The 13,086-nt window shown below is 39.2% G+C and overlaps 1 protein-coding gene across 1 annotated transcript in view; it reads right to left on the bottom strand.

Annotated features, from left to right (window-relative positions):
* Positions 1–13,086, bottom strand: part of cntrl (centriolin) — a 34,926-nt gene that overhangs the window by 6,114 nt on the left and 15,726 nt on the right. The window contains exons 19-38 of the mRNA XM_049470287.1: positions 12,693–12,848; positions 11,666–11,845; positions 11,440–11,547; positions 11,192–11,333; positions 10,958–11,100; positions 10,021–10,201; positions 9,169–9,467; positions 8,718–8,875; positions 8,330–8,489; positions 7,400–7,530; positions 7,177–7,317; positions 6,692–6,818; positions 6,083–6,247; positions 5,131–5,290; positions 4,337–4,452; positions 3,920–4,032; positions 3,546–3,703; positions 3,380–3,453; positions 3,102–3,290; positions 583–808 (exon numbers count right to left, since the gene is read on the bottom strand). Coding sequence (XP_049326244.1) covers positions 583–808; positions 3,102–3,290; positions 3,380–3,453; positions 3,546–3,703; positions 3,920–4,032; positions 4,337–4,452; positions 5,131–5,290; positions 6,083–6,247; positions 6,692–6,818; positions 7,177–7,317; positions 7,400–7,530; positions 8,330–8,489; positions 8,718–8,875; positions 9,169–9,467; positions 10,021–10,201; positions 10,958–11,100; positions 11,192–11,333; positions 11,440–11,547; positions 11,666–11,845; positions 12,693–12,848 — 3,127 coding nt within the window. The remainder of the gene's footprint in view (positions 1–582; positions 809–3,101; positions 3,291–3,379; positions 3,454–3,545; positions 3,704–3,919; positions 4,033–4,336; positions 4,453–5,130; positions 5,291–6,082; positions 6,248–6,691; positions 6,819–7,176; positions 7,318–7,399; positions 7,531–8,329; positions 8,490–8,717; positions 8,876–9,168; positions 9,468–10,020; positions 10,202–10,957; positions 11,101–11,191; positions 11,334–11,439; positions 11,548–11,665; positions 11,846–12,692; positions 12,849–13,086) is intronic.

Below are 13,086 nucleotides of genomic sequence, written 5' to 3'. Positions count from 1 at the left end.
ATTACTAATAATCAGTTATAAGACATATGTAAAAAGGGCAACAATATAGGTAACTGTGGGTTCACTATTGGCAAACAAAAGGTCATTGTTGCCCTTTTTACGTATGTGTTATAACTGATTATTAATGATTTTTAAGGCATTTACAACCAAATTAGTAACCATTAATAAAATAATTGTATACCATTTATAAAAAGTAGTCTTATTTTAAAGTGCTACCCACAGACCAAATGCACATTTCATAAAAAGAGTTTAATTGAATTATTTAAAGGTAATGAATATTTTATCCTGTCTGACCTGGTGAACTGCAGCATTTTGACCTGAAAACACTGTACTAAGTATGGCAGGGAATATGACTAACAGTGATTAGGAGTCTCTTTTGGGATAAATATTGTGTCAATATCAAGTAATGTGGTATGATCCCCATATCATCCACCCCTACAAGTTAGTCACAATTACCAACTGGTTGTATAATAAAAAAAAATATTTTATTTTTTCTGTCATTTAACCCTGTGGGAATTCTGGCTTATTACTAAAACCTGTTATCCAGCAGTGAGGGACCCTCACACAGTCGCCTAAACTCACCCAGCTGTTGTATTCTACTCTGCAGCAAAGCACTGTGCTGCTGTCCAGCCTGTAGACACCGCCTCTTCTCCTCCAGATCTTCCACAGCAGTGTTATACTGCTCCATCTTCTCCACACGCTGGGCCAGCGCTCCCTCTAGTGCCTGCAGCTGAGACTGAAGCTTCTGCTGCTTCTGTCTGTGCAGCTCCTCCAGCTCTAAACTCTGCTGCTGCTGAGAATTCATGAGCTGGAAACAAAAAAATCAGAGGTGCAAGGTTCTTGAACATTAGAATGCATCTAAATGGTATTTACTACAAGTAAAATTAGACCTTTATTAAGCAGAAATCTCAGAACTAAATAAAAATTTGTGAAAAATAAATTGTGCTTTTGTATTTTTTTATAAGAAAAGTTCTGAAACTGATTATGCTTTTGAAAGTGATTCTATGGGTCACAAAGGTGCAAGATTAGTATAAAAATTAGATAATGGAAACTGGGTGTAGTTGAGTTTCATATAGTTTCATATATATTTTGTCAATTTACCTATGTAGTTTTTAAAAGACTACTAAATAATACAATAGGAAAATGAATATCAGAAATTACAAGTAAGCATTGGAATAAAAATGTATAAATTCTAATAAAAAAATACATAATACATACAGTGAGTCCAAGAAGTATTTGATCCCTTGCTGATTTTCTTTGTTTGCCCACTAATAAAGACACTATCCTTCTGCACTTTTAATGGTAGATATATTCTAACATGGAGAGACAGAATATCAAGACAAAAATCCAGAATATAATTTTAAAGAATATATTTTAATTAATTTGTATTTCAATGAGGAAAATAAGTATTTGATCCCTCTTGCCAAACACACTCAGTACTTAGTGGCAAAGCCTTTGTTTGCAAGCACAGCGGTGAGACGTTTGTTGTAGTTAACCACAAGTTTAGCACACACACCAGGGGGAATTTTGGCCCACTCTTCTTTGCAGATCCTCTCTAAATCATGAAGGTTGGTGGGCTGTCGCTTGGCAACTCTGACCTTCAGCTCCCTCCATAGATTTTCGATCGGATTGAGGTCTGGCGACTGGCTGGGCCACTCCATGACCTTAATGTGATTTTTCTTGAGCCAATCCTTTGTTGCCTTTGCTGTATGTTTAGGGTCGTTATCATGTTGGAAGACCCAACCACGGCCCATTTTCAGATCCCTGGCAGAGGGGAGGAGGTTGTCCCTCAGGATTGTGCGGTACATGGCTCCATCCATCTTCCCAGTGATGCGGTGAAGTAGCCCTGTACCCTTGGCAGAGAAACACCCCCAAAACATTATGCTTCCACCTCCATGCTTGACGGTGGGCACAGTGTTCTTGGGGTCATAGGCAGCATTTTTCTTCCTCCAGACATGGCGGGTGGAGTTGAGGCCAAAAAGTTCAATTTTGGTCTCGTCTGACCACAAAACCTTCTCCCAATAACTTGGTTCATCTTTCAAATGATCATTGGCATACTTGAGGCGCGCCTCCACATGTGCTCTCTTCAGCAGGGGTACCTTTCGGGCACTGCAGGATGTGAATCCATTGTTGCGCAAAGTGTTGCCAATTGTTTCCTTGCAAACTGTGGTCCCAGCTGCCTTCAGGTCATTTTCTAACTCCTGCCGAGTGGTTGCAGGACGATTTCTGACCGTTCTCAGCATCATTGCCACCCCACGAGGCGAAATCTTCTTTGGAGCACCGGGCCGAGGTCTGTTGATTGTCATGTTATACTCTTTAAACTTTCAGATAATTGCACCAATAGTTGTTACTTTCACATCCAACACCTTACTAATCTTTTTGTAGCCCATTCCAGCTTTGTGAAGGTCAACAATTCTGACTCTGAGGTCCTGTGACAGCTCTTTGGTTTTACCCATGTTGGAGACTTGAAATCTGTGTGATCTGTCTGATTCTGTGGACAGGTGTTTTTCACACAAGTGATTAGTGAGAACAGGTGGCTTCAGGTCAGGTAACAAGTTGATTGGGAGTGTCTAACTGGTCTGTAAAAGCCAGAACTGCTAATGAATACTAAGGGATCAAATACTTATTTCACTCCATGAAATACAAATCAATTAATATATATTCCTTAGATTTATTTACTGGATTTTCTTTTTAATATTCTGTCTCTCCATGTTATAATATATCTACCATTAAAAGTATAGAATGATCATGTCTTTATTAGTGGGCCAACGAAGAAAATCAACAAGGGATCAAATACTTCTTGGACTCACTGTACTTTCTGTTACAATTTCTTCTGTTATCCTAATTTGTATTAATAATATTACTACAGATTCTGTATTAAACAAGAAAGTTACAAAATGTTCAAAAGCTGGAAAGACAATGCCACAAAACAACTAACCAACATCAAATCTGGGCTACTTTTTATGAATAGAATTAACATGTGGCCTATTTCCTTTCTGCCCTTTTTTAGACATGTGTTGCATTACATCCTTGAATCTTGACATTCCTGTTACGTTATAGCTGATAATAATTTGATGGCACAGCACAGAAAGTGACCTGACCTCTTCCTGTTGTTGAAGTTGAGCTTCCTTCTTGGCGATGGCCACCTCCAGCTCCTTAAGTTGCTGCTCCAGTTTGTTTACTCTCTGCTGTCTCCTCTGGATCTTCTCTGTCTTGTTCTGCAGCTCAGCCTTCTGCTCTCGCTGTTGCTTTACCAAGTCAGCCCTCTCCCGCTGAAAATCTTCAACTTCCTGTACACAGGAAATAAAAGAAAGATGAATGAATGTATCCTTATTAATCTTAATAATGTAACTAATAATATAAATGAATTATAGTGCACCTTTCTGATCTCGTCTAGCTGAAGTTGCGAGTCTGTGATCTGCTCTTTTAGCATATTCAACTTTTCAGACTTCTCTGGAGGGAGCAAAAAAGAAAATTATGGTCATTAATTTTATAGTAAATTAGATTAGATTAAATTAAAAACTTCAGATTTAACTCATCAGTACCCCCAAGCTGTCGCTGAATTGAGGTGGTATCTCTGATGACCTCTTCCCGGAGGCAGTGGCTGTCTCTGTGCTCCTGCTTTAGCTTGGTCAGATCCACCTGCAGCTTCAGTAGCTCTGCCTCTGCGTCCTGTGCCCCCTCTTCCGCTGCCTCCAGACACCTATAAATATACCCATTCATATGTGCATTTAGGTTTATCAGTGCTTTAGTCCAGCAATAAAGTTCATAGAGTGAATTGTGTTGCTTATTTTAAGCCTTAAAACGTTGCAATAGTGGTTAATATCTGTAATTATTACTATGAAATTGTATCACCAATAAAAAAAAGTAATAACACACAGAAAACAGATGGATTATCAATAAGGTTGAGATCTCTGACCTCTGAGCGTGTGTACGGCGGGCCTCCAGGTGGGTGCACTGCTCCTGGAGCCTTGTCTGCCTCTCCTGCTGCTCCTGAAGATCCTGCTGCACTGCCTGCATCTCCAAACGCACCTTTAAGACACACAACTGAGTTGAAGGGCCCATATTCCATATTCCACATTCATAGGTGCCATTATACAGCATATAATTTATGAGACGTGCAAATAAATAACTAATAACTTATTTTGCTCTAAAGTACAGGTTACATATCATATTAATACCACTTTGTCCTATAGCTTATTATGTGGTATCATCCTTCTCCCATTCATCCCCATTAATATTTAATCCTCAACATGTCAACCTAAAAATCAAACTAAAATTTCACTAACAAAAAATTAACATTCATTAAAATGACTGAAATCCATACAGTTCTCACCTGGCACAGACTTTCTTGGCTCTTCTCCAGCTGGTCCACTTTCTTTATGTGCTCAACCTTCACCCTCTCCAGCTCTGAACTCTCCAGCTGAATCATGTCCAACACATGCTGAAGATCTACACACAAATTTGGGCCGCAAACTTAGTATGCATGAAAAGAGTGATGAATGATTATTTTCACTAAAACAGGGTTTTCAAACCGGTCAACAATTTGCTGTTGTTGCTGCAGGTTTTCAATCTGTTTCAGCCAAACAGAGACACTATCCCCATCATCAGTTGTTCGGAAACTGAACAACTGATTAAAGCCCCACTAAGTAGGATTTCCTTGATTTTTGATCTTTTTAAAGGAGTAAAATAACAGAATGAAACTCACTGCATTGAGGTGTAATAAGAGGAATAGCGGTGCTCTCGTGTCTGTGCCGGAGCTCCTCTGAGCTCAAACCAGACTCTGTAAGTTTTCCGAGAACTGCGACCTGCTTTCCGACCTTTAGTTCTAACAGTTCTACAAGGACTACTATTTCATTCTTTACAAACTAACATACAGACACTCTGGCAGAATAGACAGACAGAATATGTCTGTGAAAGCCAGAAAACGAGAAAGAGAAACTAATCGGCCTGAAACATTTATTACACTCTACAACTGTAGGGGAAGCCCACGAGCACAAAATCTCAATCCTACCTAGTGGAGCTTTAAGTTAGTGTAATCAGGTATGCTGCTGGTTGTTTAGAATAAAAACCTGGACAGGTTTAACAGCCCTGCACTACTTTGTAAGAGAGACAGTGCTTTGATTTGACCTGTTTTGTGCTTGTTGATGACTGAACATATTTTCTGCACTTTCTCTTGATCTTGTTGCTCTTCCTTTTTATACTGATCCAATCGGCTTTTCCTCTCTGAGAGCTGAGAGTCCAGCTCTCCCTTCTGCACAGCCAAGGCTTGCACATCTTCACGCAGTTCCTACACAGAAACACACAAACATATAGTATTTCTCTCTTTATCAAAGCACTCTATAAAAACATCATTCATAACTTCCTTTAATCATGACTTATTGATTTTCTTTGTGGCTCCTGAAATATACCTTACAGGAACTAGTTTTCCATGCTATAACATCTGAAATGTAGCATGGAAGCTAAAGAGCAATGCAATGACTTTAAGATATGCCCATGGGGTCCCTACATTGAATCTTGATGTTGCTTGTCTGTTAAATGGGTAATTAAAGCCAGATGCTGCCAGTCACAATCACAGTCACTGCTCTACTGCACTGTCCATTGTAGGTGTTATTATTAGCCTTCTATGACATACTCACGATATAAACGTGACACTGTAGATTGAGGTTTGGTAAAATGCTTCCACACCTTCAGAAATATAATGTCCCTCCATCTGACACCCACTATCAGGTCTTACTTGAACTATGGCAATTCACAATGCCTTGCCATGAGCACACTGGCCAGTTCCTAACCTTGGTTAAAAAAGAATCTATCACAACTTATACAGGTGTGGGAGTTAAAAACACTTGGTAAATTTACCAACTCTTATCCTATGACTTCTGGTATTTTAGTGTATAATTGTCGGCCCTAGAAGATGGAGATTCATGCATACATAAATCATGTTTGTCTCAATAGAAGTTGGCATTTAATCTGTTTCAATGATACTTTGTAGTTATCATGTTTCATTTATTATTAATACTGTTAGTATTTTAAATAAGCTAATCTTTAATGCACACTTAACAGCATCTTTGTGAGTGCAGACCTTAATGCGCTGCTGTAGGCCACTGGCATCCTGCTCTCCCTCTCTTAGCACATCTACCAGCCCCTTTCTGTGCTTCTCCACACTGCCTCTCATCACAGACTCCTCCTCCTGCCACTGTTCCAGCTTTCTGCCCAGCAGAGACAGATCATCATGCTGTAGTCGAACCTGAAAAGCACACAAGACTTTGAGACTGGGCAATTCAATACAAATGTATTTTTGTTGTCATGCAAAACAATTCGACCCTGCAGAACTGTAGCTCTATAGGGTTTGAACACACTGTGGAAAAAAAGCAGTGTATATGTAATTATGTACTTATATGCAACAACTGTAGTAAACATGCAAGTTAAACATGCAAGAGTTAATGTTGATTATTGTCCATATTCACAAGTTAATTCATACTGGAGTAACTGAAAAATGTTGTAGTCTATAATGTAAATTGTAAATGTAAAAAATATGTAATAGCTGATGCCCAAGAAAAAAATAAAAATAAAAATGCTGTACTCACCAAAAATGAACAAAATGTTAAGCATAGTGGAAGCAAAAATGCATATTTCTTTATAATACAAAAAATCATTTCTACATATTCATTTAAGAATCTCTAAACGTTACCTGCATGTTTATAGTTTCCAATTCTTTCTTGCGCTGGTTTAAAAGGACCTCTGTTTCTCTGCAGTTCTGGAGGAGATGGGCTTCCATGCTCTGAGTCTGTCTCAGCTTTTCCTGCACTTCACTGAACCTGGATATCAAACAGGCAACAGTCACAATGAACAAAGTGATGCTTAAGGGGCTTGCAAAACTGACTGGTTCTGTTGTGTTCATCCACCAAGGCTTAGATATGTTAGCTAGCTAGTGGGCTACTCGTCACAGCACAGATTGTGATCTAGCTAACTAAATATATCTTAAATCATCCCCGAGAGACATAAATGGACATAAATGGAATATTTTGGCTGTGTAATAGACAGACACAGAACAGTTTTTTCACCATCTTTACATACTGTCAAAATGTTAAAATACAGCATAATATGACATTACCAATATATCATCAATCCTTAGGTGACTTGTAACTATTTATTCATATGAGAAAGCCCCCTTACTTTCTGCTCGCTTTATCCAGCTTTCTGTTCATTTCTTGGAACTCTGCATCACGATCTTCAATTGTTTTTTCAATCTGTTGTAGAGCGCTTTGTTTCTCCTGCTTACGTTTCTGCAGGTCCTTAATCTCATCCTGGAGTTCCCTGCAATAACAGATTGAACGTCTTAAGAACATCTTATTGTGTAATCTTAACAGTACAAGAAAATTAGTGGTTAGAGATTTACCGGAGCTGCTGTTTGGTCTCTTCCAGGTGTTTGGCACTGCCCTTAGTCTGGCGTTCAATGTTCTCCAAGTCTTCTTCTGTCTCTCGTAACCGCCTTTTGGCTTTACTGCAGTTCTGTAGTGTGTCCTTAGTCTACACAGAAATAAATCCAAAAATAGTACCACAATATCAAATCAAAGCAAGGTATCTTGATATTTTAAAAGTAAGCATAAACACTAGAAATGCCATATCATACAGTGGAGTTCAAAGTATGAGATCACTTTAGAAATCTGTGATGTCAAAAAAAAAAAAGCAATATTCACACACGCATATCCTGCAGGCCAGTTCAGTGTACTTTAGCTCACATTGAGACACAGAACTAGGTTTTGTCCCATGAATTTTGGCATGACAGTGAAATTGGCATGAAAAACTAAAAATGTAAAACAAGCACTTTCACTAGTGTTTTTAGATTTCGTACCCTATTGTACATCATTATAGTCTTGCATAATCCTTGTAACTCCAAAATGGCAAAGTTTTATCTTAAATTGATAAATCTTTTTAACTTTCAATGTAAGATTTTATTCGAAACCTTTTAAAGCCATTTCTATTGGCCCACTCATCATGACATTTTAACACAAAGTAAAGAACAATAGTCATATTTAAATAAAAAAAAAAAAAAGTAAAAATCATGTGCGAAATGATATGTCAAGGTACTACACTGATATAACAAATATCATTGGACAGGAGCTAATAAAGAGTCCCATGGTTTTTGCCATGGATGCTAAAAGGGCCTTGGACACACCTGGAGAATATGAGTGTGGGGTCTCCTGCATTAAATAAAGATGTAATTTCTGCTTTCTATAATGTATTCTCTGTCTACATTGTGCATTGTGACATGTGGCAGCAATGATATGTAATTGTTGTATAGTGTTGTATAGTAAGCTGAATGGACCTTAGATCTAGTCTCCTTTAATTCGGCCTCAGCCTCCAGCAGCTGGCGCTGTGCCTGCCGGAGTTCAGTCTTGCGTTTCACCAAGGTCTTCTCCAGGCCCTCCACCTCCTCCATTATGCTCTCCTCCTCTGTATGATTTACAGAACTCTGTAAATGCATCCTGAAGTCAGAAACAGACCAAAACATGTATGTTAAAGTTTCTTATATACATCCAAGAACATCTGGCTTAAACATGTTAGTGGTGTCTGGAAATCACATCTACAGCTATAAACCCCAAGTGAGCCACTGCAGGCTGAAACATGGGCAGATGTTAGACATATGTTGTCTGAGAGCAGCCTGAGAGCAGGTGTAAGCAAATATTTGCTAAAAAGTGGGTGGGATCGCTAACCTGTGGCGTTGCAGTCGACTCATAGAGCGCTGCAGCTCTTTAAGGTCATGTTCTAGATCTGACCTCTGCTCCTCCAATGTGTGCAGATCCTGCTCAAGTACAACTCTGCTTGACCTCTGCTCCCGTAAAGAATGTTCCGCAACTCTCAGAGAGCGTTCCTGGAAAACAAAAATTTAAAAATAAACAAATGAATTATGATATTACAGGACAACAAAGCAGTGACACATCACATTACTCATAGTGGTGGGGTCTTGGGTTCAAGTCCCTATCTGAGTGGAGTACTATGTGCGTTGTTGGCTGCAGCACCTCCCCAGTGTAAGTATGTGTATGTGTTGGTTGAGTGTTTAAGAGTTTATGTATAAAGTGTAGTTTGTAAAGCTTTGTTGATTGTCTGGAAAGTGGTGCTATAAAAGTGTAACTTCATTCATTTATTCATCAATATGTGTCTCACCAAATCCTGATGCCCTGGCACATTGCAGTGTAAAGTCCCATTAGGTACCAAAGGAATGTTCAGTCCACTAGGGGGAGGGCCGTACACCAGCCTGGTCCCATCAGGAGGAGGACCATAGAATACTGCACCAGGGATGACAGACAGGCCAGGTAGAGGGGGGGCGTAGATGACCATGCCTGGAGGGAGGCTGCTGCCATCTGGTGGCACAGTGTAAATGACTGAGCCTGGGGGAGGAGTAAAACCAGGACCTCGAACACCATCCTCTTCACTCTCACCATCACTGACTCCATATGGAGGATCTGGAGGGATGGGACATAGACGTTTATAACAGGTTAAGAGGCAAAGAATATTAGCAATTATGAAAATGTATGAAGTTTTAATACAGTAGTATTTAAAATAAACCATATGGACAAAAGTACTGGAACACAGGGTCATTTTTTATTTCTTCTGAAATTAAAAATGATATTAAAAAGAGTGTATCCTCCTGTTGTTGGAGTAACTGTATCTAATGTCCAGTAAAGGCTTTATACTAGATTTTGAAACACTGCTATGAGGATTTTATGGTTTTCAGCAACAAGAGTGTCTATTCTATTGTCAACACTTTTCTACAGAGAGGAAACAAGATACATGTGAACTTCTGCACATCTGTGTCAGTAGTTGAATGCATTCAATTAGAAAGGATGTCCACAAACATTTGAACATATAGTGATAAGTGCCTTAAATTGGTGTACAAGCTATAGTTTTCTGACTTAAATATTGCAGCATAAAGTGAGTAGGAAGACACAAGGGACTTCAATGAAATTAAAGAGATGTAAGGACTTCTATAAAATATTAAAATGTTGCTTGTTTCACCTCTTCCTCCATGAGTATGGTGGTCATGTGGACCAGTGGAGTAGACCCAGTATCCAGTGTTGGAAGGACGTCTTGTCTCTTTGCGGTGCTTTCCTGTAGCATGTCTGCCTCTGTCAGAGGATGGGAGGTTCTGAGAGCCTAGCCCGGAATCGTAAGTGCCTTGAGAGCCCAGACTAGGCGGCTGGTGAAGCAAACACAGAGTAGCATATCATTTATGCAATGACATTTCAGTAGAATTTTTTTTTTTTTTTTGATATGTACACATTTAAAAAAAATATATACTGACATGCCACAACAAAGCTTTGTACAGATTAATCCAGAATGGTGTGCTTTTGTTTTATCCAGCAACCACTGCTAAGCGTAGTGTATATATCATTAACGGGATATGAAGTACTCTTTTTAGGGATATGAATTTTAGGTCATATCACACAGCCCTACCCCAGGTGATGACTTTGGAATACCCACATCTGTTTTGAGGCGTTACCTTGTGAGTGAGGGTGAACACAGGCCAGAATTATTGGATTCAGAGCGAGACCTGGCAGTGGGTATCAGATTTAATTTCCGTTGTGTTGGTATTGAATATTTCTCAATCCAGTGCCATGTGTGTACTGTGAATATGTCATTAGAAGCCATTACCACCCACAGTGCACAGTAGAGAGGGTGGTAATGATTATGACCAGTGACATCTGGCTAAAATTATTAGAGCTTTCCAAAAAGTGGCTCTGGAAGAAATCGCATCCACATGCAATGCAGGAGGTCCCACACGCATACCATGCAGCTCAGTGCAGCATTCTTTAGTTTCCATTGGACATGGGCAAAAGTCATGTGACACAAAACTAGTCCCATGTCTCTATATCAAAGTAAATTAAACCTTCACATGTATAACCCCCCAAAAATGTATGTATACAACTTGTATACCAGGCTGTCCAGAACTTACATTTTGGTATGGTGGAACATAATGCCAATGACCTCTATTGCGGGGTGCATCCATAAAACTAGACAAGTAGTCATTCTGCTGAAGCAGGGTATCTCTGAGGGCATCTATCTCCTCCAGCAGCTCCTCCAAATTCCCACTCTTATCTATCCAAGCAAGACAACAGTTATTAATAAAACAGAGATATAACAATAAAACATTAAAATTACTGATGTTCTATATAAAAAAAATTGTGACCTTCTTTGGCCTGGGCCAACTGATCTCTGAGTCGTCTGGTCTGAGTCTGTTGTCTTTTTATAGCTCGATTCAGCCTGGCTAACTCTTTTTGATGAATGCTGGAATGATGGATGTTTGGACCATCCAGATTCATTACATGAGCCTTGAAAACAAAGCACAGGACAGGACATGCTGTAGATTCACATATGTTATTTCAAATTATATTTGGGGAAACGTTTAACTCAAATACGTTTCCTGGACGTATTTACCCTGTCCTGAAGCATCTTCTGCAAAACCTGGATTTCCGTCTCTGCCCTTGTTAGATCTTGCATGGCTTTAGCAGCTTCGGTTCTTGATTCCTTAAGTTCTTCTGCATCCTACAAAAAAAGACCATCAGTAGACTCCTTAGCTTAGTCAGATGATGTTAAAAGAAAATAACCTAAAATTAAATCTAATGAGATAGAAATGGAGTTCAGCTTGTTTGACAGTTCATACCTCTGCTCTCTCTTGGCTGATTTTATGCACAGTGCTGTGGAGTGAGCGGAGCTGGTCTTTGGCAACATTCAGTTGATGAGCAGCCATTTGATCTGCAGTGGTAAAGGATCTTCTGAGCTCCTGTAACTCCAAATCCAGAGACTGCAGCTGATCCTTGGTGTGAGTCTCATCATCCTTCATCTACTCACACAAAACACATAATACAGACTAAAGATTAAACATCATCAACTACATATAAATATACTGTACACTCATTGACAAAACAAAATACTGCATCAGATTGCGGCAACAACAAGGTTCTCAGAGGCCACTTCTGGGTAGTGTACCTCCTGGTGAGACATCATGATGTGGCTGTTATAAGAGACATGCCTCTATAATGCACTCAAAGATATTTAGCCTAGTTGACAGACTTTGAGAGGAGGCACATCTTTGAACTGAGATAAGCATTGTGGTTGTTTTAACAAATTGTCCATGCTCAATGAGTGTACAGCTCTGGAAAACAAAATTAAGAGACTACTTCAGTTTCTGAATCAGTTTCTCTGATTTTGCTGTTTATAGGTATATGTTTGAGCAAAATGAACATTGTTGTTTTATTCTATAAACTACAGACATTTCTCCCAAATTCCAAATAAAAATATTGTCATTTAGAGCATTTATTTGATTTTTTAAAATAGGAAATAACAAAAAAAGATGCAGAGCTTTCACACCTTAAATAATGCAATGAAAACAAGTTCATATTCAAGTTTTAAGAGTTCAGAAATCAATATTGGGTGGAATAATCCTATTTTTTAATCACAGTTTTCATGTATCTTGGCATGTTCTTCTCCACCAGTCTTACACACTGCTTTTAGATATCTTTATGCCACTCCTCACGCAAAAATTAAATCAGTTCAGCTTGGTTTGATGGCTTGTGATCATCCATCTTCCTCTTGATTATATTCCAGAGGTTTTCAATTTGGCAAAATCAAAGAAACTTATGATCTTATTTTTTTTCCAGAGCTGTATGTTTTTACTCTCTCACACACACCTGCTTTTCTTGCTCTTCCATCTCAATAAGGAGTCGGTCTCTCTCGCTCTCAGCCTCCTGCAGACACTGCAACGTCATACACTGCTGCTCCTGTGCTTCCTGCAGCTCCTCTCTCAGCCGAAAGACCTCATCCTCCTCCTTACGCCTCTCTGCTGCCTGTTGAGGGAATAAAAAGTGCAGGATTAATTAGCCTGTGGAAAGTGACAAATAGTTCATATGCACAGTCATATTTGTTTGATCACCATTGTCAATTTAATTAATAATTTCTAACAAAAGTGGCTGGTAATGACTGTTACCAGTGGCATCTGGCTACAATTGCCCATGTGTACAGACAAGTGGCAGAAATCACACCCACATCCAAAGCAGGAGGCCCCAAAACGCATAACCCACAGTT

Source organism: Astyanax mexicanus, chromosome 22 (genome assembly GCF_023375975.1).
Source record: "Astyanax mexicanus isolate ESR-SI-001 chromosome 22, AstMex3_surface, whole genome shotgun sequence".
NCBI lineage: Eukaryota > Metazoa > Chordata > Actinopteri > Characiformes > Acestrorhamphidae > Astyanax > Astyanax mexicanus.
Note: the sequence above shows the minus strand (reverse complement) of the source record. Positions and strands in the feature narration are given on the sequence as shown.